Raw genomic sequence first — 27,577 nt, 5'->3', positions numbered from 1 at the left:
CGCGAGAGTTCAATGAGATTGGCTGGAAAGAGAGTGGTATCGGCCGACGCCCCCGTTCCGTCCCGCTGGCCTTTGCGTTTGCTTGGTCGCAGGCCCAGCTTTGGGGACCTTTTACTTGTAGGGCTAGAGGCGCCGAGGTCCAGCCGTTCTCTCCCGCATCCGCGGTCCGAGATAGGCCGACCCGTGAGTAAGACCGTGCACCGTGAGGAACGTCAGCCTTTCAAATCCCTCCATTCTTCAGACTCCTCTCTCCCCCATACCTGTCCTCTGAGCCTCGGTCCTTTCCCTCCTCCCAACCTCCCAACTTCCTGCTTCTTTACTTTACGACTGGGAAGGGATCCCACTCTCCTCTACTTGCTTCTTAGGTTTAGATTCTCCACTGACCGCTCTCTTTCAGCGAGGGGGAGTCCGGAGGTACTACAGGATAGAAGGTGCCTTTAATGTCCCAGAGGCCATGTCGCCATCTTCCTTGGCCCCCCCCAGGCACCCCGAAGTTTCTCTAGGCCGAGGGCGATTGTAGATTTCAGAGAGATGTGCTGGCTTCACAGCTGCCTTCCGTCTAGGCCGCGGTGATTGTGAGGGTTTTTTGTAAGAGGTGGCGGGAGTGGAAGTGTCTTTCTGTGTACAGATGAAGGTGAGGGTGAGAGGGGGAAAGACAGGTCTAAGTTGACATGAAAGTGTAAATTACTAACTTGTTCTCATTTGTATCTTGAAAGAGCAATCCTTCGTAAGCTCGAAACTCTGAATAATCTGTTTGTGTATGTGTGTCACAGTTAAAATCATTTAATGATTTTTCTCCCAGTATTTTCTTATGGTTCATGATTTATTTATGCTAATAGTACATTTAATTGGCATGCTGTATGTTGTCCTCTCCAAGCTAGCTTTTCTTGAAGTATTACTGCGGAACCACATGTAAACAAACTTGAAAGTTATTTGATTCAGAGCTGTACGTAGGTGTTTTACCCGTATTTTTTGAGGGTGTGGGGTCAGGCTTGCTTCATCGTTGCTCTTTAATACATTCTAACCATCAATAACTTATTATATTTGCTTTGCATGTTGCTTCTTTGGATGCTGAAGCCTCTCTTGATGGATATGAGAAGAATGCAGAAATCCTGTTGCCATCAGCAGAAGTTGTGTTCTTATCTAAAAGTGATGGCTATTTCCAACCGTTACCAATTTGCCATGCAATTTTAGGAAGTCACTTATATAATATAAGGCTCTTTCCTGTCATTTATCCAGGTTTAGAAAAGCCCTACCTGTATTTTGTGTGAAATGAGTTTGATATTATCTGTCTGCAATCTAGTCTCAGGCAGTTTTCAGATTACTTTTTATATCATTACTACCCTAATGGTTCAGTTATAAATTAATTATTTTTCTCACCCACGTTTTAAGCTGGTACCTGTAGTTTATGGCTCACAAGAACTTGGATGACAAGGACCCCATGGATTTAATAGAATAAGAATCATTGTAGTTAAAGAAAAATAGGAATTGTTTTTGTTGTATTTCTGTTTCGAGTTTGTTCTATGCACTTTTTTAACTAGTTGAACACATTGCATTTACAGTTTTTTATCTTTCACTTAATACTTTTTGAGCCTATCTCCTTTTTTAAGAAACCGTGCATAACATATTTTAAATTTTAACTTATGTATAATATACTTACAGATAAGTGCACATATCATAATTGTAAAATTTGAGGCATTTCCACAAACAACACATCTGTATAATAGGAATTCAGATCAAGACCATCACCCCAAAGCTCCTTTCTTGCTCCCTTTCTCTCCTAGTCAGCATACGTAACCACTCTTCTGACTTCTGACATCAAAGATTAGTTTTGCTGATATCCTAAACATATTTTAATAGCTATATAAAATTCTGTAATTTATATATACTGTAATTCACTTATTTCTTCATTGTTAGACATTGATGATGTTTCTAAGTTTTCTTTACTACAAGTAAAACTATAGGGAACATGTATTTTATCTAGTAATTTTCCCAGGACTGATGGCCCTCAGTGGAATGGCATAATCATTTCAGAGACCTTTTGTGCGTATTGCCAATTTGCTTTTGGAAATAGTTAAATCAGTTAATACTCCCACCGGTGGATTGTCTTTTTGTTTCACAACTCCCTAACAAATGTTGGGTATTCTTATTTTCTTTTAAGCTCCAAATTGATAGGTAAGAAATAGTATGGAAAATAGAATTTTAGGCTCACTTTGCTGTTGCCTTATCTACTGCTTGGCATGATGAATATATTGATAAAATTTGCAACTCAAAATCTTTTAAAATACTAGGCTCTACATATTGAGACTATATGACTCTGACAAGGATTTAGTAACTCAGGTGAACAGTTACTGCTTTTCTGTGTGGAATTTTGATCAAGCCACTTTATTTCTGTATTTCTCTGGACTTTAATTTCTACATCTGTAAAATGATGAAATCGGACTTAGTTACCTAAAATGATGAAAAAGACTGCTAATTATCAGGAATATACAGCTCTGATGTTGGATCAGTTTATAGAATAGAGGAGAATATATACAGTATATGAAATTTTATATATGTGTGTTTTGTATAAACATAAAACATATATAAAGAAATATTTTATATGAACATAAAAAAAACAATGTTCTAATATATTGTAGTGTGGGAGATGATAGATGTATAAAGAGGGAAACAGAGCTCTGTGGTATGGATTACTGAAGAGGCCATTTAGCTGAGCTTGTAGTTTCAGGGACTGGCTGTGAGTATATTAGTTAAATGCTTCCTAGGTTTAAATGCTAGGTCTTCCGTGCCTCAGCTTCCTCATCTGTAAAATGGGGATAATATTAGTACCTATTTCTTGGTGGTGTTACGAGGATTAAAATTACTGCTCTACATAAAGTCCTTAAGGAGTGCCTGTCACATAGAAAGCCCCGCGTACTGGAGGTGATGCCTTAGCCAAAGAAGAGTATCTAGGTCGATGGAAGAGCAAGAGCATGTCCCGGAACTTTGACGTATGCAGGGAACTGTAGGTAATCCAGTATCTCTAGAACACAAAATGTGTAGAGGTCAAAGGCAGAGGTGATTCTGAGAGATAAGCAGGGCTCAGGTCATGGGGGCCTTGAATACCTGTTTCGTTCACCACTTTTTTCTTCAGCGTCCAACACTGCCTGTCATAAAGTAGGTGTTAAATAAAAACCTTTTGAATGAAAAAGTTAGTTAGGAGGCAACGCTCGATCCTCTACGTGATGCAGAGCCTTTGAAAAATTTTACGAGAAGTGTGATACATGATCATATTTTCATTGGTGTCAGTGTGTGGAGTGAATGAGAGGGGGTAAGATTGGTCAGTAAAACCAACTAAGAGTCTCTTGAGGGAGAGGACTAGAACTAGAACAATGATAGCAGTTGTGGAAAAGAGGGACCAGAGTTATAAAATATCAGGTGGAGGGGGCAGCAGAGGAGAAGAGATGAAATCATACTGATACACCCTTTCTTTCTCTTTTCCCTTTTCACCAAAAGCTCCTATTTTGCTGCTGTCTTATAAATACATATGCACTGTGTTTCTTTTTCTAGGTCAGTTCTTGTTCCTGTTGGGTGTTTTCCATGCTCCATCATGCTGACGGCTAAGAGTCGGCTTTTTTTGCTTTCACCTCATCACCTGAAGCAGCTGAAAGAGTCATCAGGCTCCAGGCTTATATGGCAGCGACTTCTGCATCAGCAACAACCCCTTCACCCAGAATGGGCTGCCCTGGCTAAAAAGCAGCTGAAAGGCAAAAACCCGGAAGAACTAATATGGCACACCCCAGAGGGGATCTCCATAAAGCCTCTGTATTCCAGCAGGGATACCAAGGACTTACCTGAAGAACTTCCAGGAGTAAAGCCATTCACACGTGGGCCATATCCCACCATGTACACCTTTAGGCCCTGGACCATCCGCCAGTATGCTGGTTTTAGTACTGTGGAAGAGAGCAATAAGTTCTATAAGGACAATATTAAGGGTGAGATTTTAGTGAGACGTAATATTTATGGTCAAACATACACTTCCTCATCTTGGTTTTTTTGAAGGGAGGCTGGTTAATTTCTATAAAGGTAATAGTCACTTCAAAATTTTGTAGTTAAGGCTATACTCTGAAAAAAAGTGAATGTTTTTCAACTTCCATGGTCAAAAAGATAGATGACCCAGAATAAAGTGCTAAATTCTTGAGAGTAAACAATACTTACATGCACATTGTGTAAAAGGAATTAGGTGAAGTGAAGCTGTATGAAGAAAAGAGACCTTGGCTTTGCCTTTGAGAAGCTTTTACTTAAAACCATCAGGATAGGAATTGGAGGGGAAAATGGTTTAAGTGATGACCCAAGAAAGGAATAAGCAAATGATCATGTACAAATTTTAGTTTTTTGCATGGTTTTCATAATTCTATTTCCCATAATATTTGAATAGTCAAGACAAGAACAAAAATAAATAAGCGAGCATACAAATACTAAATTATGTTAACTATATACAAACAGCCATCTCTTTTCATGAATCTTAAATATATTTCTATCAAAAATTGTTAAGATAGGGCTTCACTGGTAGCATAGTGGTTAAGAATCCACCTGCCATTGCAGGGGACACGGGTTCAAGCCCTGGTCTGGGAAGATCCCACATACCACGTGGAGCACAACTAGGCCCGTGCACCACAGCTAGTGAGCCTGCACTCTAGAGCCCACGAGCCACAACTGCTGAGCCTGCATGCCACAACTACTGAAGCCCATATGCCTAGAGCCTGTGCTCCACAACAAGAGAAGCCACCGCAATGAAAAGCCCGCGCACCACAACGAAGAGTAGCCCCCTGCTCGCGGCAACTAGAGAAAGCCCACGGGAAGCAACGAAGACCCAACACAGCCAGAAATAAATGAAAAATTTTTAAAAAATCGTTAAGATAAAAAAATCTTGAGATGAACATGAGATATATGACACGTTTGGTTCCATCTATCCTTTATTATAGTGAAGTCTGGAATTCGCTTTGTGTATTTTAGCACATGAGAAACAGCAGACTTTTAGTAGGAAATAAAGTATTTTATTTAAGTTTGTTTTGAGCATAAAAAATGTTTATTATAAAAGTATAATGTGATGAGATGAATCAACACTAAGTAGTGTTAAAGAAAATCAGTTTACTTTGATGTCAGACTCTAATCCTACATTATTTTTCTTTATATATTTAGCCGGTCAGCAGGGATTATCAGTTGCTTTTGATCTGGCAACTCATCGTGGCTATGATTCAGACAACCCTCGAGTTCGTGGTGATGTTGGAATGGCTGGAGTTGCTATTGACACTGTGGAAGATACCAAAATTCTTTTCAATGGAATACCTTTAGAAAAAATGTCAGTTTCCATGACCATGAATGGAGCAGTTATTCCAGTTCTTGCAACTTTTATAGTAACTGGGGAAGAACAAGGTGTACCTAAAGAGAAACTTACTGGTACAATCCAAAATGATATACTAAAGGAGTTTATGGTCAGAAATACTTACATTTTTCCTCCAGAACCATCCATGAAAATTATTGCTGACATCTTCCAATATACAGCAAAGGTATCCTTTGTGGTTATTATAGATTTTGTTGTAGTTCTTTGAATGTAGGAATTTTTATAAAATGCCATAGCCTAATTTGAATTTGGTAATTGAGTCAGAGTAATAGTTGTAGTATAGAGTCAGGGTGTGGGTTTTGTTTTTATGTGTGTGTATTGTTTTTATTTTTTGGTCTTTAATGTACTAGTTTTATGGTCTGTCATTACCTGTGAGAATCTGGGCAGTAGATATTTACTGTATTTTCTTTATTAAAATTTTTATTCTCTGATATTTGTTAGAATCAGGGAGGGCTCATAATTTACACTTATTTCTCTCCAAAGTTCAGATCCAGTTGTGAATAGACACTGGTGTCAGACAGATGGGGATCAAAATATTAGCTTTATTTCTGCAAAAAACTGGATTAGAAGATAACACTTATATCTGTAACCACAATGAGGTCCCTAATATTTCACCCCTGAACTAGGTTCATTTTCCCAAGATTGGTGAGAAAATAAGGTTCTTATAGTATTCCTATATTAGCAGCAATCCTTCTACAGGGAAACATAAAGCTTCTTCATTTCCTCTGAGTAATTCATTTATATTTTCCCCCATCATTCCCACTTTACTTTTTGCTGGCAATGCTCTCTTCTTACCTACCTTAAAATTAGACCATTATTTCATAGCAGAGGGCACATCTCTCCTTCATCATCAAAGCTTTTTTCTAATCTCTTTACCTCTTGTAATTGCTGTTATCTCCGAACTCTTGCTAGCATTGCCTGCTCTCCTCATTTGATAAACTTTATACTTTTCAATTTTATTGCTTTTCATAGATTCCATCTGCTCACATGAATTGTATAGAATACATGCCTTTCACCTTTTTCAATTTCAAGAACACATGCACAGGAGGATTGATTTGAGCAGTATATGACACACACACATACACAAATAGCAGTAGCTTTAAATAGGAGTCAATTCTGTTTCAACTGAAAAAAGTTGGACGGTAGACTCAAGGTCTTGGTTGTATGGAAACACCACAGTCGTGAGGATTCCAGCCTCCTTTCATTTGGCTTCTCTATTGTTTGTGTGCCAGCTCATGATTAAGGAAGTAGGTGGGCCGGCTGTGTTTGTGTGGGGAGAGGACCTAGCCCCTCTGATTAAAGGTGAACTTCCAGAAGGAACAAACCAAACTTCCACTTATATCTCAGTTGACAGAAAGAGGTAAGATTGGAAATGTAGAACACTTTGGCACTGAATGTATGGTTCAGGTACAAGAGGAGAGTAGAGAATGGCTATTGGAGTGGATAGTACCAGTCTGCTGTTATGTACTTGGGCATTTAACCTTGTGAAACACTAATGTCATCTACAAGTTCAAAATTGCTTTATATAATCTTTCATATAAGTGATAAAAGTGCCAGTTTCAGATATTGATCAAGTATGTTATTTGAAGTAACTAAACTTTTATGTTGTTCCTCTAAAAAATATTTAATTGTGACAAAATACACATAGCATAAAAATTACCATCTTAATCATTTCCAAGTATACAGTTCAGTGGCTTTAAGTACATTCACATTGTTGTGCAACCATCACCACCATCCATCTCCGGAATTCTTTACATCTTGCAAAACTGAAACTGTACCTATTAAATAATAACTTTCCATTCTCCCCTTCCTTCAACCTCTGGCAACCACCATTCTACCTTGTGTTTCTATGAATATGACTACTCTAAGTACCTCATATAAGTGGAATCATACAGTATTTGTCTTTTTGTGTCTGGCTTATTTCACTTAGCGTAATGCCCTTGTTTCATCCATATTATAGCCTGTTTCAGAATTTACTTTTTTAAAAAAAATTATTTAATTTATTTATTTTTGGCTGCGTTGGGTCTTCGTTGCTGTACGCGGGCTTTCTCTAGTTGCGGTGAGCAGGGGCTACTCTTTGTTGGGGTGCATGGGCTTCTCATTGCAGTGGCTTCTCTTGTTGCTGAGCACGGGCTCTAGGCACACAGGCTTCAGTAGTTGTGGCTCGTGGGCTCTAGAGTGCAGGCTTGGTAGTTGTGGTTCACAGGCTTAGTTGCTCCGCAGCAAGTGGGATCTTCCCAGACCAGGGCTTGAACCTGTGTCCCCTGCATTGGCAGGCGGATTCTTAACCACTGCACCACCAGGGAGGCCCAGAATTTACTTCCTTTTAAAGGCTGAATAATATTCCAATGTTCCCAGTGTTTCTACTATTCTTAAAAAAAATTCTACTATTAAACTCCTCTCAGTAGAGAAGCACATGTTTGTTTCCTTCTCGTTTGTAACTCCAGATATATTCAAGTAGTCTCTCAATTCCATGTAATTCAATCCCCTTATTGCTTTTGTGATGAACATTTTTCAAGAACTCTTGGTTAGTTATAAATAAAATATTTGCAAATGTAAAATACAGATAATCCATACCATACACTAGCAACAGCTAACTTTTTATGATTACTTACTGTGTACGGGCATAATACCGTACTAAGTTGTTTAGATGAATCGTTTCTTTTAATCCTACAACAATTCCATGAGGAAGGTAGAGTTATTATCTCTATTTTATAGGTTAGGAAACCAAGGGATAACAAGGTGAGAAACTTGCCTATAGTCTTCTGGCTAGTTAAGTGACATGACTAGAATTTGAGCACTCTGACTTGAGTCCATGTTCTGAACCAACTGTAATGAATGTCTGATTTAGTTTTTATTATTTTATCTTTGGTTAATTCTTGGAAGGATAATCGTTTTTTGGTTCTGCAGGTTCTGTGTGATATGTACCCCACCTAATGTGACATTTTAGGGGGATAGTGGATTAGTGGTTGTGGTAGAAGGAACCTGTCTGAATTATCCTTAGCATTAAATGTCACAGTAAATCAAACGGAAATCTTTGATTTTTAAGCCATGCATTTTCTCCTGTTTTGATATATAGTACTAGCACTGAACCATTTTCTTTTTTTACCCACTGTGTACTTATTCATATTCAATGAGTTCATTCAAACAAGATAATTAATAACTAGTTAATAATAATTAAATTTGTACATCTTCAGCAGATTCTCCCGAAGGTTTGAGGTCTTAGGACCTCTTATGAGGTCGAAGTCATGAGTTTGGAATTAAAGATGTCATCATTCAGTTCTTGGGCCAAAGGTTACATTCCTAACCTCAGCCAGCTAATTTCAGAGTTTAACTTTTGGTGCTAAATGATGGTTGGTGATTCTTTTTCACTAGAAAAATAAAACAGGTACAGTCCTTACAGTGGTTCATTGGATCAGCCATTTTAATTGGAAAGTGAATTGAATGTAACTAAACATTAAATATTTTCAGTTAATATTATGAACTAATTAGTATATCTGAATCGAATATCATTTTAAAATAATATTGTCTTTTAGAAGATAGATTTAATAGAACCTTTCTTATATTTTTATTTACAGTTGTATTTTTTTATTTTATATAGCACATGCCAAAATTTAATTCAATTTCAATTAGTGGATACCATATGCAGGAAGCAGGAGCTGATGCCATTCTGGAACTGGCCTATACTGTAGCAGATGGGTTGGAGTACTGTAGAACCGGACTCCAAGCTGGCCTGACAATTGATGAATTTGCACCAAGGTGAGTAAATTAAACTCAGATATTGCCTCAACATTAAGAAAGTTCACAGGACCATTTTATGAGTGTATAGCAAAATATATATATATATATATATATATATATTTTTTTTTTTTTTTGTGGTACGCGGGCCTCTCACTGTTGTGGCCTCTCCCGTTGCAGAGCACAGGCTCCGGACAGCGGCCATGGCTCACGGGCCTAGCCGCTCCACAGCATGTGGGATCTTCCCAGAATGGGGCACGAACCCGTGTCCCCTGCATTGGCAGGCGGACTCTCAACCACTGTGCCACCAGGGAAGCCTGCAAAATATTTTGATAAAAATGAATTTGTATATATAAATATACCAGATTTTTTTTTATGTTTTATATGAGTGATAAAGAGGGAATAAGCCAATACTGTTTATAATTAAAATTCAGAATTAAATTTTACTGTACTTCTTGGTAAATTAGAGGAATTTTGGCCTCTGCTGTTCAGAGAACACAATTATATCGGCACATTTGACAAATAATATTAAAATGTAAATATGATTTTCAAGACAGATTTGCTTTTGTTCTTTTAATATTTCCATTTTAAAATACGGAAGTCATCTATTATTACACGTTTAAGGTTACTGAAGTACATATGTTTTGTTTTTAATTCAAACTGAGTAGCTTGAAATTAAAATCTGAGCTTTTTGTGTGTATGTATGTGATACAATTAATTTCCATTTTATAATCAAATTCTGGACTTTACTATTTTAGGTTGTCTTTCTTCTGGGGAATTGGCATGAACTTTTATATGGAAATAGCAAAAATGAGAGCTGGGAGAAGACTCTGGGCTCACTTAATAGAGAAAATGTTTAAGCCTAAAGACTTTAAATCTCTTCTTCTAAGAGCACATTGCCAGACTTCAGGATGGTCACTTACTGAGCAAGTATGTATAACATTTAAAGTGCAGAATTTTAGTAAAGTCATATATTTTCTTCTAAGCACTTGGCATAGTCAAGAAACAGATTTAAGAACTTATCTGCTAATATTTGAAAATCATAATTATTCTGAAGCGTAGTGCATACTTATATTTGTTTTTACACAAATTATAATAAATAAATAAAATTGGCCCCCTCTGTTGGTTAACAATATAAAATCATTTAAATCTTAGCTTACCTGCACGGCTGTGTATTTTACTTTTTTAAAAGTAAAAAAATGTGATGATGAGGAAGAAGTACAAATTATAATTTAAGTAATATTGTCTTAAATAATTTTAATGGTTAAAATTCTTAACACAAATCTTCCTCATTAAAATTTGATTTTATACATACAAATTTTTTTATTATAGTTGTGTTTAAATAAGCATGCATGCAAACAAACAATTTAAAAGCTATTATCACTTGAGTAATCTATTGAAATTTCATTTCATTAAAAAATTATGTGGTGGTGATCTTTTTTAACATGCATTTTCTTTACATATTAAATTATTTTGATACATTAAAATAATTTATAACTTTAAAGTTACATTGCTTTTATAAATTTAAAACAAATAGGGGCTTCCCTGGTGGCGCAGTGGTTGAGAGTCCGCCTGCCCATGCAGGCGACACGGGTTCGTGCCCCGGTCCGGGAAGATCCCACATGCCGCGGAGCGGCTGGGCCCGTGAGCCATGGCCGCTGAGCCTGCGCGTCCGGAACCTGTGCTCCGCAACGGGAGAGGCCACAACAGTGAGAGGCCCGCGTACAAAAAAAAAAAAAAACAAATAAAAACTAGTAGTCTCCATATTAAATATGATTTCAGGTGCTTATAAATGGAGAAAAATAGATTTCAGAGTTGGAAAGAACTTTAGTAACTGTTTTTGACTTAGCCTCCTCATTTTTACAGCTAAGGAAGCTGAAGTTCAGAAAGGTCCAATGACTTGTCCAAATCACAGTTAGGAACAGAATGAACTAGAAGTCATATTTCTTGTCTTATAGTCCATTGTTCATCTGTTTTATTAATCATTTATTAATAAATCATTGTCAGTTTTGTGCACCTCATTAAGGTAGATACTTCAAGGTATACAATAATTAGGAGATAGTGAATTATGAAATGAAGTATGTTAATAATCTACGTAGACAAAGTATACATTCATGATGCACTTATAGAAGACTATTTAGGCAATACAAAAATAAGCACAACAAATACTTATATTTCAGATGATTATAAGAGGCAATGTTTTAGTGCCTAAGCACAGACTAGATCCTTTGGCTCTTAATCCTAAATCTGGTTTGTTTACTTATTTGTCTAAATTTATTAGATATTCTGAAGACTAATACAGACTTTGGCAAAGAAAGTATGCATCAGCCACTGCTTAATCATTGTCATCTTTTACGGCTGCAATATATATCAATTGTTGCCTTGTTTTGTTTTGATTTTTTGCCTTTTACTAAATGTTTTAGGATCCTTACAATAACATCATTCGTACCACAGTAGAAGCAATGGCAGCAGTGTTTGGAGGGACTCAGTCTTTGCACACAAATTCTTTTGATGAAGCCCTGGGTTTGCCAACTGTGAAAAGTGCTCGAATTGCCAGGAACACGCAAATCATTATTCAAGAAGAATCTGGGATTCCTAAAGTGGCTGATCCTTGGGGAGGTTCATATATGATGGAATCTCTCACAAATGATGTTTATGATGCTGCCTTGAAGGTCAGTTCCTCCTCTTTGAAACTTTGTTTATAAGATTTACAGATTTATAAAGATTTATAGATTTTTGATTTATAAATCAAATCATTGATAGATTTATATCAAGATTTATAAAGTGTTTCAGAGAAAAGGGAATTTTAGATTTGACTTTATAGTATTTAAAACTGAAACTTAGTTTAAAAATACATTTGTATTAAAGTATTTTATTTCAAAGAGTTAAAAAGACAACTAATGTTAAAAGACTATAACAAAAAAGCAGTTCTTTCTCCTCCACTTGCTTGTTTTCCTGCTTCCTGAGTCAGCTACGTCTTTTTGTTTGTTTTTATCTCTATGTTTTAAAATTACATGTATATACTCTTTGTTCTAATTCAATCAATTTTAGACCTTATCTACTGCTTTGCTAGTATGGTAGCTTTGTATTTTAGCTGGATCTTGTCCCTTCTTTCCTTTGTCCCATATTACCAATATAATTATATCTCAATGTAAATCCTTCCTGAAGTCCTCTATATTCTCATTTGATTTAGACTGGTTTCTCTCTAGACCGTTGTTGTCCTTGACCTTCCCTTTGTCATTATTGTCAGAATCCTTTTCACCTCTACTATGTTGAATCTATGTCCTGAATCCTGTCTCTTTGTTGATTATCCCTTGTTATTTTGAAGCACGTCTTATGGGCACCTCCTAAAAATTGTGCATGGGAGATGAATTAGTTGAAACTTTGGATGTTTGAAAATGTCTTTATTCTACTTTCATATTTAATTGATAGTCTGGGTTTGAAATTTTACATTTGGGAGTTTGTAAGCAAATTTGTAATCATTCACCTACTTTTTATTCTAGCTTTCAATATTTCTGTTCAGAAATCTGATGCTATTCTCACTCAGGATGTCTCTTTCGGAAAGTTTCAGGATCTCTTCTTTATTTTTGTGTTGATGTACTTTGGTGTGTGTATTTTTTCCTGCACTGTCCCCTTTGGTGGACATTTTTCACATGGTCCCTTTTTCATGTTCTCATAGCTCTGGGAAATTTGTCGTGTATTATTTCTTTGATAATTTCTCTCCACTCATTTTCCTTTGGTTTCTCTTTTTAGAACTTACAGTTATCAGGAAAGGCCCTCCTTAAATGATTTCTGACATTTTTGTCTGTTCTATAATGCATCTTTGAGTTTTTGTTCTGGTTTTTTGGAGAGTCATCGCCTTTATCTTTCTACTTAAATATTTTAAAATTTATATATCGTATTTTTAATTTCTGAGAGCTCATTTTTGTTTTCTAATTTTTCCTCTTGCATTCATACTAGTTGTTTCATTATTACAGAATCTCTTCTTCTTTTTCTGAGGATCATTATATTTTTTGAAGTTTTCTTTTATATCCTGTATTGTCACTGTTTCCTCTGTGTGCCTTTTTGTTTGCAATCTTATCATTCAGAATGTAGGTTTTTGTTTCAGTAAGACATCTTATCCTTGCCTCTCCCTGTACTTGATGTTTCATAGTCCATTGCTTCTCTAGTTCAGTAAATTTTGGTTTTCCTGATAGAATGGGAGAGAGGTAGTTGCAAATTTTCAAGTAGTCCCCTTCTTTTTTAGCTTCTTAGAAGATTCTTGGCTTCTGTTGAATCCAGTACAGGTTCTTCTTTCTTGAATCCATCAGCAGAAAGCCAGTTTGACCTTGCTCCTATCTATGAAATCATATTCCATTCCACCATTCATTTTCCACTGTCTCATGTATATATGAGGCTGTGATTGAAGATTTAGGTATTTCTTGATGTCAGTAATGCTAGAGTTATATCATTATTCTGCTGCTCAAATCGAAAAATAAAATGGCATTTTGAAATATACTTTTTAGAGTATTTATGTAACCATGAAAACTTTATTATGTAATTAAAAATAAAAATTACAGAATTAGTGTTATCTGTAGTTGGCTTCTAAGACTTGAGCGAGAGATTTTTGTGTTTTCCAAAATATACTTTTTAGTTTATCTGTTGTCTTTTTAAATAATTTTAAGCACAGAATATCTTTTTTCTTATTGATATAATTGGCATATTAACATTGTATTAGTTTGTGTACGGTGTAAGGATTTAATATATGTATATATTGTGAAAGGATTATCAGAATAAGTTTAGTTAACATCCATTACTACACACAATTACAGGTATTTTTTTCTTGTGATGAGAACTTTTAAGATCTATCTCTTAGCAACTTTCAAATATATAATACAGCATCATTAACTCTGCAGAATTTCTAATTAATGCTCTGTTGTTATTTCTTTTCTTATGAAACATTAATTTACCACTAAAATAGTTTATAATTTTATTAACATTAGTAATTATATAACATAACACATTTGTATTGTTTATTAAAATATTTTCATCTTCTCTTCTAGTTTTATTAATCTGTTTTTCCTTGTTAGCTCATTAATGAAATTGAAGAGATGGGTGGAATGGCCAAAGCTGTAGCAGAGGGAATACCTAAACTTCGAATCGAAGAATGTGCTGCTCGAAGACAAGCTAGAATAGATTCTGGTAAGATAAAGTAGAAAAGTTTATATGTGAAATCCAGTATTTAAAAAGAAATATTGGGGCTTCCCTGGTGGCGCAGTGATTGAGAGTCTGCCTGCCAGTGCAGGGGATACAGGTTCGAGCCCTGGTCTGGGAGGATCCCACATGCCGCGGAGCAACTGGGCCCGTGAGCCACAGTTGCTGAGCCTGCGCGTCTGGAGCTTGTGGTTCGCGCCGGGAGAGGCCGCAGCAGTGAAAGGCCCGCACACCGCGATGAGGAGTGGACCCTGCTTGCCGCAACTAGAGAAAGCCCTCGCGCAGAAACGAAGGCCCAACACAGCCAAAAATAAATAAATAAATTAAATGATGTAAATTCTATTTTAAAAAAAAAAGAAATATTAATTTCTGTTTGAAGATAACATATAAAGTTAGTAAAACAAAAATTATAGAAAAATGAAACTTGGATAAAATGTTTCTCATGAATCTATATGTATCTATCTCTGTGTTTGTATTTTTGCATGCCTGGATGCACATAAGCAAACATATGTACAAAGTATGTGTGGAGGTTTGCCCATTTATTATGTGTATATATGTGGGTAGATATCTCCACCATTTTGAAGATGACATTATTATTGGTCATTGTGCTCTGCATTGGACTGTTCATTTATTTATTCATTCAATCAGCCAATACTTTTTTAGTCTTTAGTATTTGAGACACTGTGTTATGTCTGGGCATACAACTGTGAATGGGACAGACATGGTCTCTACACCCATAGAGCTTACTTTTTGGTAAGAGAGAGAGAGAAAATGAACAAGTAAACAAATAAATAGACAAAATAATTACGGATTATGGTAAGTTTTATGAAGCAAATAAGAAAAGAGGTATATCCTGAGGTAGGATATACCTCTTTTCTTGGTGGGATGTCTTTAGCTAGAGTAATAAACTGGTAGTTTGAGGCAAAATATATTTATAGTGTTAAGGAAGTATAATTTGTAATTCTGGTTTATCACTTATAGATTTTAAAGGTATTTTTTGTTTAAAAGTGATTGGCTGTAAGAGGATTCAAGAAAATATTACAAAAGCCATTGCATGTTTGTCTTCTACCTTATAAATCTTAGTTGGTAGCTGCTACTACAGTTTTAATTTTGTAGTGTTAGAAGAGAGTTTATCAGAAACTCTGGGAAAGCATATAGTTTGGGTGAATAATCAAAGCCCTCCCTTACAGAGATTCTGATATATACCTGTCTTTTCCCCTCCTATCCCCATTCCATATTGGTATTCACTGATCTATATTGAAATTTCATTAAGAGTAGGAATACTACTTAAAAATATCAAACTTATAAGGAAAATATGTGTGTGATCAGAGCATTACTGTTAGACAGTTATTTGTGAATAGAATCTACATATTATTTTCTTCTGGGAGATTAACAGGTTCTGAAGTAATTGTTGGAGTAAATAAGTACCAGTTGGAAAAAGAAGAATCTGTGGATGTTCTGGCAATTGATAATACTTCAGTGCGTAACAAGCAGATTGAAAAACTTAAGAAGGTAATAACAGCTGTCATATTTTGAACGTTTTCTGTGTGCTGGGCACTGTCCAAGCCCTCATGCTGTCCTGCTGCATTGTTAGAACCACCATATGAAGTGTGTATTATTTCCCAGCATTTTAAAGGTAAGGAAACTAAAGGGAGATGGAGAAACTTGCCCAGGATAAATAATTAAGCATCCAAGACTCAAATCTCTAAGTCTGTTGACACCAAACACTCATGTTTTTAATCATGATATCTGCCTCTGTGAAACGTATACATTCTTATTAAAAACCACACCATAATAACAATGCCTTCTATAATTTACACATTTGAAGTGAGGCTTAGATGATTATATAACTCACTCAAAGTTAAAAACAAAATTAAGTTCAGAGTCCATATTTGAACCCAGGTCTTCTCACTGTAATTTATTTCCGTGTTCCTGATACTACTATGAAAGAATCATTTGCTTTCAATTAAAAAAAAAATTCAAATATATTTGAATAGTGCTTTAGTAAGATACAGTTTAGAATGAAAGATATTTAGATTGAAACTAGAGAACTGTTTTAATTTCTAGTTTCTCACTGAGATGAACCAAAGTATATAAAATACTAAAATAGATAAAACATTAATTCTTACTGCTGTAACCTATATATTTCTATTGTATGAAGCTACTTTGGTCTCTTAATCTCTGGCTTTAGTAATTACTGCTATTTCTAAGGCAGGAAAGTTGAAATTTCTTGATGGTTTTTTCTGTTAACTTTCCCTATGATTGTTTAAGATAGGACCTTTTTCCCCTCAGTTCACATGTTCTTTAAGAATCCAGTAGACTTTGTCCAGTTAGACTGTATGTGTAACTTTCAACTTCCATTTGTTTTTTCTATTAGAGTTAATGACAGATGTTTAATGATATTGTTTCCTTTTTCACCCTCATTCAGGAGATAATGACTCCTCTCCCACATTTTTGTCATTTTTTAAAGGGTCCTATTTAGGATGTAGCATTATATTTCCAGTGGTCACAAAAGTCTCAATATTTATTATATTTGGAAAACTGCTTTTTTCCTCTCTTGTACTAAACTCTCTTAAACACACAGCTTGAGGGCATCCACTTACCATAAATGATGATCTACCTTATTTTGGGTAAGAGTGAGAAATTCAATAATGATAATGGGTTTGGGTTCCTCCTTGCCTTTAATATAAATTTTCTAACCCACCTCTGCTTATAGATATGATATAATTTTAGTGGCATCTTAGGCAGTATCATATTTTAGACTTTTTTACAGGTGGTGAAAACTTGTAAAAAATTGGATTTTAGGTAACTTTGTTTAGGCAGGTTGTTGGCAGAGCAGAGTAGAGCTAAGACCCAAGGGAAAATGTTTTTGACTACACTTTTCATTGTCTCTCTCTCTCTTTTGCAGTATTTCTCATTGTCTCTGTCTCTCTTTTTCTCTCGGGATTATTTTTAAGTAGAATAGCAATATACATACATATTATTACCAATAGACTATTAATTAGCTAAGGGAAACTTAAAATATAACTGAAATATTCCCTAAGTTGTAATCTATTAAGTAGCATGTACTACTTGGGAGGGTCAGCACTATTATTTATTATTGCCCTGCTTGTTTCTGAATTATCAGTGTTATACAGAATTTAGTATTATTTTAGGAAGTCCTTAAATGTTGAGGGAGTGAATAAATGTAATGAATATCAATGCTAGGAAACATACTATTCTCTTCTACTTTTTTCTTTTGTTTTTAAAGTTAGGATTATGGAACAATTTCCATATGATATAAATAAGAGTATAATCTGATCTCTGTTTTATTCTCTAATCACATGTATGGCCCCTTTCCTTACCCTTTTCTGTAAGGTCAAATCCAGCAGGGATCAAGCTTTGGCTGAGCGGTGTCTCACTGCCCTGACTGCATGTGCTGCCAGTGGAGATGGGAATATTCTCGCTCTTGCAGTAGATGCAGCTCGTGCAAGGTAAGGATATGTAAGTTTGGAGATTTCCAAATCCTAAAAGTTGACCAGTTTAGTTTTTCAGGGTGTACTTATATAAAAGGCTGATTCTATAAACCATGTGAACCTAAAAGAAAATATTGGAAACCAAAAAAAAAAAAAAACCTTGTTTTTCTTCAACATCTGTGCATTTAAAACATTAATACATTTTGAATGAAGTGTATTAATATTCGTGTATTTCCCTGTGGCTCAGGACATTTGGAGCTATTATAATAAACCTGTGTCACTGATTTACAGGTTGAAGTTTGATGTACTTTCAAGGCTAGGGAGACATTATTATGTTGGACAGTAAGCAAACCTGCCCTTTGTCCAAGCTGGACAGTATCTCTGTCTTCCAAGGCTGTGTACTATGTAGACATCTCTGAAAAGATAGTCCAGCATAAAGGCAGTCAGTGCTTTGCCTTACAGAACATGCATAAAAGCAAGTGACACAAACACTTTTCTCCCAATATACGATAATGTCAAAAAGTAAATTATTTTTGCTTTTCTTGTTTATTGCTTAATATAATGGACTTTTAAGTTGTTTCAAGTGCTTAAGGGATGGAGTGAATAGTATATCGGTTGTTTTTTTGTTTGTTTTTCAGTTTTAATTTCCTTTTTTTTTTTTTTTTAATTTCTTAAAAGAAATAAGATGACTTCCCTGCTTAAAATCCTTCAGTGGTCTCCCAGTCCTTTTAAATTAAAACCTAATCTTAACCATGGCCTGCAAGACTGCTGGATATGATCCTTGCCTACCTCTCTGACCTTGTCTTATCCTACTTCCTTTGTTATGCTGTGTACCAATGTCCTTCTTTCTATTTTTAGAACATAAAACATGTTTTCCTACTTCTCAGAGCCTCTGCATTTAGCATTTCCTTTTCAAACACTTTTCCCTCTTAAGTTCCCTTGTGTGTCTCTTTCTCATCATTTAGGTCTTAGTTCAGAAGCTGTATCTTCATATCTTCAATATCCCTAAAACATTTTTCCCAAACACCTCATTCCATTTTGCCTATTTCAGTGTCTTTATAGTACTTATTACCATATGAAATTATCTTATTAATTTATTTATTTGTTAGTACATTATCTGTATTCCCTAACTAGATGATAAATTCTGCAGGAGTGGGTACTTTTTTTTTTGGTCTTATTTATCACTGTATCTCTAGCACTTAGCAGTGCTTGGCCCATATTAGGCACTCAAGACGTGTTGAATGAATTGATAACCAAATGGAATATGCTAAAAGATTTACTTTTTATCAAAAAATATCAGTAGGAATTTTGGTCTTTGCCCATTTGTATTGTTAAGCAGTGAATTATTCAGTAACCTTTCGATGCTTGTCTATTAGTAGTTTTTAGGTCATTCAGTCATTTTACAGTAAAGGCATTCAGAATCATTTTTTTTCATAAGTATTCTGAGGAAAGATCCTATCATGAATGCAATAGAAAGCATTCAGATTTAGATTTTTGACAGCCTATTTTTGACTTAGGTAAGAAAATATGTCTAACTATATTGAATGTTAAGTTAAATATTTTTATCCCAAATAATGATGTTAACAGAACTTCCATTTAATATTTTAGATGTACAGTTGGAGAAATCACAGATGCCATGAAAAAAGTATTTGGTGAGCATAAAGCTAGTGATCGTATGGTGAGTGGAGCCTATCGCCAGGAATTTGGAGAAAGTAAAGAGATATCATTTGCTATCAAGAGGTAATATGTGAGATTTCTTAAACCAGAATGTCATCTTTTCTGTTAACACAATCCCCATGAATCTACGGTGGGCTTAATTTTTTCATATACCACTGGAAAATATTTGACTTGTACTTTCCTCTTAATCTGTAGCTTTACTAAAATAATATTTTGAACTTTCACCACAGTCCCCTTTAGGAGTTTCTCATTTCAAGCAAATGTTTGTTTAACTAACATTGATATTGCTTCATATCCTCCAGGTACTTAGATTTCAATCTCCTTACGATGGTACATTTTCATATTTTCTTAAGTTTTATTTACATTGTTTAATTGCTCAAATAATTATAAAATCTTACTTTTCCTATTTGAAAGTAAATATTTGGTTGCCATCTATGCAAAAATTAAAATCACTCATCACTGGGCTGACAGTAAATAACTGTCAAACATGATTTGGAAATATGAATTAAGATAAATTGATCATGCTTCTGAAGTGTGAGTAGTAGCTTCCTGATGATTAGTTTTCTCAACCACTGTAATAAATTTTCCATGAAAAATATTATGTCACTACTCATATGAAATAAATATCAAAACAGCCAAGGTGAAAGTCTTCAAAATGGAACATTTTTTTTTCTTTTAACAAAAATAAATTTGTTTCTTCATGCTTTTTCATCTGAGGTGTAAATTTATTGATTTAAGCAAGCAAGTATTTTGATTATACATTAAGATACCACATTGAGGTCACCTTGGGGGAGTTCACACTTGTGAAGGGTAAGTGAGATATGGACAGTTCAAAACAGCTAGTGAGTCACGTATATGTACAAATACTTCTGAAGGCATTTTTTAGTTTATATTTAACTATTTCTGAATATTGTACTCTGGGGACTGTCTTAAGTTGTAAAGTTGTTATTTCCTTATCTTGCTTCACTGTGATGTTCTCAGTGTTACAGGCTTACAGTCTGTGCCATCTTTCAAATTTTTTTCTAAGGGGGGAGATGGTAAACATACTCAGGCTTTAATGGAGTTCTTAATGTGAAACAGAGATATTAACAAAATATGAGTAGACAGATTAGATGTTTTAAATAAACTTGAAAGATTTACTGCAAATAAATTAGAGTCTTATATCTTACCTTTGGGCAATTAATATATAACTGTTGTATTTTAAAATGTTCCTTAGGGTTCAGAAATTCATGGAATGTGAAGGTCGTAGACCTCGTCTTCTTGTGGCAAAAATGGGACAAGATGGACATGACAGAGGAGCAAAAGTTATTGCTACAGGGTTTGCTGATCTTGGTTTTGATGTGGATATTGGTCCTCTTTTTCAGGTATTGAAAACTGTGGGAGGAATTTCAAGTACTATTGCTACATACTGTGGATAGGTCAACTGGAATGAAGACTAAAAGAGTATTCATTGCATTTTCACCAGGAAAGAAGTAAATCTTCCTGAAGAGGCCCAGCCTTTATAGTCTCCCATAAGAGTTTTCCCATTTGGGATTTTAAAATATTACTCTAGAGAGGCTAGAAGAAATTGTTACTATAAAGAGTTAGCACAGACTTCTGGAGATATGTCCTGAACTGTGTTGGTAGATAAATATGTAAATGTGTTTAGAGTCTTAGGCATTTAAGGTGGGTTTTGTTAAGAATCTCAAATATGTTTCAGATTAAACAAATAGTATACACTGTATTTAGATTGCTTTCAGTCTTCCTCTAAGTTGAATACTTTCCCATTCTACTTTTTTACTTACATTTTGCTGTCCTTTTGCTTTAGTTTGTTTGTTTTAAATAGTGATCAAATATAATGCATTTTCAATATTTAGTGGTTAGCTTTTGGGAAATAATTTTTCATAAAATAAAAGAATTTTTAAAAAGTGTTGTCTAAAGGAACATTGGCATCTAAAGGAATTTCTCAAATAACCAAAAGTTCATTTCCCCATTATATACCATGTGCAAAAATATAATTTGTCTTTTAGTACCACCAACTTTGTTAACCATAATTCTACATCATTAAAAAAAATCTTTTCTGTGGCTGAAGGTACAATCATGCAGTTCTCTGATGACTGATTTAATTAAAATTAGATTTGATGTTTTTAAAATTGCAAAATTTGATCATTTAAAATACAGTTTAATTTATATAAACATAAGGCATGGAACTGAATTGTTTAAATGGAATTTTTTAATATAAATTTACTTATTTATTTATTTATTTATGGCTACTTTGGGTCTTTGTTGCTGCACGCAGGCTTCTCTAGTTGCAGCGAGCGAGGGCTACTCTTCGTTGCGGTGCACAAGCTTCTCACTGCAGTGGCTTCTCTTGTTGCAGAGCACGGGCTCTAGGTGCGCGGGCTTCAGTAGCTGTGGCATGCGGGCTCAGTAGTTGTGGATCTTGGGCTGTAGAGCTCAAGCTCAATAGTTGTGGCGTACAGGCTTAGCTGTTCCTCGGCATGTGAGATCTTCCCGGACCAGGGCTCGAACCCGTGTCCCCTGCATTGGCAGGCAGATTCTTAACCACTGTGCCACCAGGGAAGTCCCTAAATGGAATTTTAATCTAATCAATTTTGGTAGCATGTATGATATGAATAACAAATCATGCTTAAATTAAATGTCTTACCTCTAAGAAATCAATAGCAGGAATATGCACATTTTTAAAGGTTTTAATTTTGTGTGTTAATATTCTTCACAGACTCAAGGTTTTACCAATATGTTGTATGACTTACCTAGAGATCTTCTTGAATGTGGATCCATTACTGAGTATAAAATCTTTTGATTCTGCGCTAAAATTATGAGCCTTAAAATCGTGCCAGCTCAGAAAATTCACAGATTTTGATAGTATTTTTAGTGCTTATAATTGTGCATTGGTTTCTCAGGTGGCCTTATCCTTCCCAGTTGTCTCAATTTACATTACATTTACAATAAGAAACTTGTAGTTACTTTTTATATGAAATGATTTAAATATATGTGTACAGTATCAAAGCAATGTCACGGACTCATTACAGAGCAGATATGATCTTTGGTAATTCAATTCATAATAGAATGTTTGAAAACATCCTTTATGCTTCTATATCCCAATGGTTAAATCAGTTAATAAATGAGAGGCATGCCCTCCTTGGCACCATCCTTTCTCTTGTTTATGCACTTTCCTGGGTGCTGTAGCCCCTTAACTAGTTTCTATAGTTCTCACCTTATTTTGCTCCATATATTACTATTAATTCTGTGTTTCCATGGGAGAATGAGGTCCTGGAGCTTCCTAGCCCACCATCTTGTTCTTTCCCATTCTGTTTTAAAACCTAAGGCTCACTTTTTCATGTTGCATTTTATGTTCAGTCTTTTACTTCTTTATAAATCCTATCCCATGTTACCTCTCAGTAAATGTTGATAGTGAAGACAACAGATGTATTTTTTAAAAATTATAATGAAGAGATAATATATACTTTGCCTATATTCCTACTTTATCTTGAACATTTTGGGGGGAATTATATTTTGATGTGACTTAAATCTAATTGATAGTTTGTAGTGCTAGAAGCAGATATAGCCCTGGTGTTTATTATAATAATTGGATGAGTTGGTATTTGATGATGAAATATGAAGTTATATTCACTTCAAGATTTTTAATGAGGAAAATCTTAGAATGTTGATTAAAGTAGTATAACACTTTAGAAACACTTTTCAGAATAAATAATGATTTGTCTCTTTACTTTTGAATTGTTCAGACTCCCCGGGAAGTGGCCCAGCAGGCTGTGGATGCAGATGTTCATGCTGTGGGTGTGAGCACACTCGCTGCTGGGCATAAGACCCTAGTTCCTGAGCTCATCAAGGAACTCAACGCCCTTGGACGGCCAGATATTCTCGTCATGTGTGGGGGGGTGATACCACCACAGGTATTGTTCATCTCCTACATTTTCTAGTACCATGATGGGAAATCTGAGTAGCTTATTCATAGTCCTTTAATTTTCTATATACTTTCTCTAAAAATTTTTTGCAGATTTAGAGCCAGATCATTTCCTAGGTCATTTACTAAGTAAATTCTATAAAAGTGGTCCATGTTGTTTTCTATTCAGACTATATTATAATTCAATATGCATAATTTGATTTCATAATATATAATGCTTGTATGAGAGAGTTGCCTCCCTACAAACTCGTCACCTAGATAGAGATCTATCTTCTTTATATTCAATAAGCAATGACAGAGAAGGAACAGGATAAAAGTAATAAAGTCTCACAACTGGAGTAGCGAAAAATGGTGAACACACAGTGACTATATCAGCCCCTCCCTAGAGGTAGAGTGAGCACCCCTTGTCCTAGCAGTGGAGCCAGTCCTTTAGTCAGTCAGTCGGTAGCACTTACTTCTGTTGTTTTAGAGTCACTGCCTTGTCCATTTCCTGCCTATTCCCATCCCTAAATGTTGCCTTCACTCAGCACTGTATAAATTACATGGTCCTGTAAGAGCCCCTTTTTCATGAAGCTAATTTGATTGGGGAATAGTTTTCTTAGAGCCAAAAATACCTAATTCAGATATAAATGGAGTCAGCCTGTCCTAAAAATTATTGGCTGAATGGGGCAGAGGTGGATTCTTGAACAAAAAGGTAGCTCCTCTTAGGAAAGGAGAAATGGATGCTAGGTAACAATAATGTCAATTAATTTATGAAGGGGGCAGGGACACCTTCCTGATAAGTTAAAATAGTTAAGATATAAATTGGGTCTATTTCCAATTTAATTTTTAATTATATCAAATTTTCTTCTTTTACTAAGAATGGAAAAAGTATTGAGTTACAAGAACTTTACATGAAACTGCTCCTAAGTAAATGATTCATACATACTATAAAGGCCTCACCACTATATAGCAGGAATCTGTCAATGACATGTGACCTTGTGCCCATGTCTACAATTGTTTTCCCTCCATTACAACTCAGAATATAAAATAATGAATATACTACTTAGGAAATGAGAAAATACACATATGTATGAGGTTGTGAGATTGGTGACAATGTGGGGCTGGTGACCAAGCTATGTATTACTTATTCTCTCTAACAACACAATACTTAATGTGTTACAGTCAACACAAAACTGCTTTTGTTAGCACATTTGCTCTTATCTTCATAAATATAGTTTACTACTTGGGAATATAAAGGGCTTTTAGTCTTTACTGCTGTCTGTCTGTGGAACACTTCTATCTATATTGCAGTTTTAGAGTCTATAATCCCTAAGCTCTTGGGCATGATATTAAAATTTAAGAACCAAAATAATTAGGCAGCACAAAATACTGGCATTGAAATATGAATTGAGAAGAAATGCAGGCCTGTTATATAAGTGAGCTGACATTTTCAGGAAATATATTTTGTATAAGTCTCTGGATATTTAAATTACCTAGAATATCTGTAGGTGTTTGCCATACTTTTTTCCCCATGAGTTTAAAGACTAAGGATCATATTCTATAATGACACACTTGTGTGTTAACATGGGTATCCTTTATAATATAATTATATATCAGTTAACACCCATGCATTTTTCTCATTATTTGTTTCCAGTAAATATATAAAGTGTTGCTATTATTCAACTGAAAGTCTCTTAGATTTTAGATTAGAAAGCACTAATATATGGCGGTTAATCAAAATGATTGAGCCATTGCCATTGTGGAGCTTATAGCGATAACACATGTTAAGTGCCATTGCAGAATTATGGTATTACAAGAATATTATAAGGAAATAATAGAGATAGAAAAGAAGTAGCTGGGGGATAATTAGCATGACCATGTAATTAATCATCCAATGTGATCACTTTTAAGAATGAAAATGAGTACTACTAAAAAGGATGCTGCAAAAATAATCCAATTAAAAAATGGACAGAGGATCTAAATAGACAGATGTCGACAGGTACATGAAAAGATGCTCAACATCATTAATTATCAAGGAAGTGCAAATCAAAACCATGCAGTATCACCTCATATCTATTAGAATGGCTATCATCAAGAAGATAAGAAATAACAAGCATCGTCAAGGATGTGTAGAAAAGGGAACCCTTGTGCACTGTTGGTAGGAATGTAAATTGGTGCAGCCAGTATGGAAAACAATATAGAGACTTTTCAAAAAGTTAAAAATAGAAGTAATATGATCCAGCAATTCCAATACTGGCTATTTATCTGAAGAAAACAAAAACATTGACTTGAAAGATATATGCACCCCCATGTTCATAGCAGCATTATTTACAATAACCAAGACATGGAAATAACCTAAGCGTCCATCAGTGGATGAATGGATAAAGAAAATGTGATACACACACACACACAGAGGAATATTATTCAGCCATAAAAAAAATGAAATCTTGCCATATACGACAACATGGGTGGATCATGAGGGCATTATGCTAAGTGAAATAAATCAGACAGAGAAACAACAAATACCACATGATCTTACTTATATGGAGAAGAACAGATTGGTGGTTTGCCAGAGGCAGTGGTAGAGGGTGGGTGAAATGGGTGAAGGGGGCCAAAAGGTACAAACTGTCAATTATAAAATAAATAAGTCCTAGGAATATGTGTACAGCATGGTGACCATAGTTAATAGTACCATACTGCATATTTGAAAGTTACTAAGAGAGTAGTATGTAAGTAAGTAAGTAAGTAGTACCTTAGAGACTAAGGACTAAGGACATAGTACTAAGTAACTAAGAGAGTTACCAAGAGCTCAGTGTGTTACAGAGTTTTAAGTATAAATCTTAAACTCACAAGTTGCACTCACAAGTGCACACACAAAACTCACAAGTGCACACACAAAAAATTGTGTAACTAGGATTACAGATATTAACTAGACCTACTGTGGTGATCATCTTGCAGTATATACACATATTGAATCATTAAGTTGTATACCTGAAACTAATATTATGTGTCAATTATACCTCAATAATTTAAAAAAAAAGACTCATGGGAAAAAAAACAAAAAAGCTGTTGCAGCAATAAGCACAAACCAGAATGTCCTGGAAGTATGATCATCCTAGTGGGTGAGGATCAGGGCTTTACAGCACGTCGTAATACAGATACGCTGATGTTAAAACAATCCAAAGCCTGGAGCAGTATTTGTGCCCTGGGAATCTTTTCACTCATACTTTGTGTAAAACTAACAAACAGCAGCAGCAACAACAGAGAATTTTTTTAAATGAGTTAATTTTCATTTCTAGAAAACCTAATTCCATCACGAAGCCGAATTCAAAGTACTACACCATTCACTAGCTGTAGACAAAATTACCTTGGAGGAAATAAATAGCCTTGTAAATTTAAAGCTATAATGTGTTGCTAAATTTAACACAAATAATGGCAAGTAGTAAAAATTTAGGTGAGAGAAAATTATGGTTTAGGGCTCAGAAGTTCTCAATTGGTGGACCATACAGCTTCCCACCACAAACAACACACTGGGGTGTTTGGAAAATGGGCAGGATGTCTTTTGTTCTTTTAATGTCTTGGAGTACTAACGGTGGTGCTAGTGGCAGTTCCGATCAAGGAAGAAGTTTTCAGCCCCAAATGCCAAGAGTGTACCGGATGAGAAAGTTTGGGGCGTTGGGGATAAAGAAGAAAGGACAGCATTCATTGTCCTTTTGTTTCATTTTCTTGAAATTAGAAATATTGTCCTACTAATTAAATTCTTTCAACAGGATTATGAATTTCTGTTTAAAGTTGGTGTTTCCAATGTATTTGGTCCTGGGACTCGAATTCCAAAGGCTGCCGTTCAAGTGCTTGATGATATTGAGAAGTGTTTGGAAAAGAAGCAACAATCTATGTAACATCCTGTTTTTGTTTTAGCTTTCTAAACTATTCTTTCACTAATGATCAAAGAAGCCACGTCTTCAAATTATTCAGCAACTAATATGTGCTCTCCTGAAAGCTTTACATTCAAGCACCTGACTTATAAGAATGTTGTTATGCTATAAATGTGTATGTATAGTTTCACTTTAATTTTAAAAATTAAAAAAAAATCCTTAAAAACTCTCTATAACGTATGCTCAATACTTTGTCAGAAACTCTAGACAAAGGTATTATTTTTTAAAATTGTGATATTTATTTGAAAGATTTCTTATAAACCTATTTACTTTCTATTTTAAGAATTAA

The 27,577-nt window shown here is 35.1% G+C and overlaps 1 protein-coding gene across 2 annotated transcripts; it reads left to right on the top strand.

The window, feature by feature from the left end:
• Nucleotides 1-29: 29 nt before the first annotated feature.
• MMUT (methylmalonyl-CoA mutase) lies at nucleotides 30-27,577 on the top strand. Of its 2 annotated transcripts, XM_082848900.1 has the most exons (13): nucleotides 30-183; nucleotides 3,550-3,974; nucleotides 5,182-5,549; nucleotides 8,985-9,142; nucleotides 9,880-10,051; nucleotides 11,545-11,793; nucleotides 14,191-14,302; nucleotides 15,711-15,826; nucleotides 17,672-17,787; nucleotides 19,378-19,509; nucleotides 20,663-20,810; nucleotides 23,193-23,360; nucleotides 27,124-27,577. In XM_082848900.1, exons 2-13 carry the CDS (start codon nucleotides 3,590-3,592, stop codon nucleotides 27,250-27,252), a joined length of 2,253 nt encoding a protein of 750 aa, XP_082705026.1. In that variant the 5' UTR covers nucleotides 30-183; nucleotides 3,550-3,589; the 3' UTR covers nucleotides 27,253-27,577. The 2 variants fall into 2 exon arrangements, with proteins under 2 accessions (XP_082705026.1, XP_082705025.1); XM_082848899.1 differs by lacking the exon at nucleotides 30-183 and having other exon boundaries at nucleotides 684-3,974.

Source organism: Leucopleurus acutus, assembly GCF_964270905.1.
Source record: "Leucopleurus acutus genome assembly, chromosome: 10".
NCBI lineage: Eukaryota > Metazoa > Chordata > Mammalia > Artiodactyla > Delphinidae > Leucopleurus > Leucopleurus acutus.
Note: the sequence above shows the minus strand (reverse complement) of the source record. Positions and strands in the feature narration are given on the sequence as shown.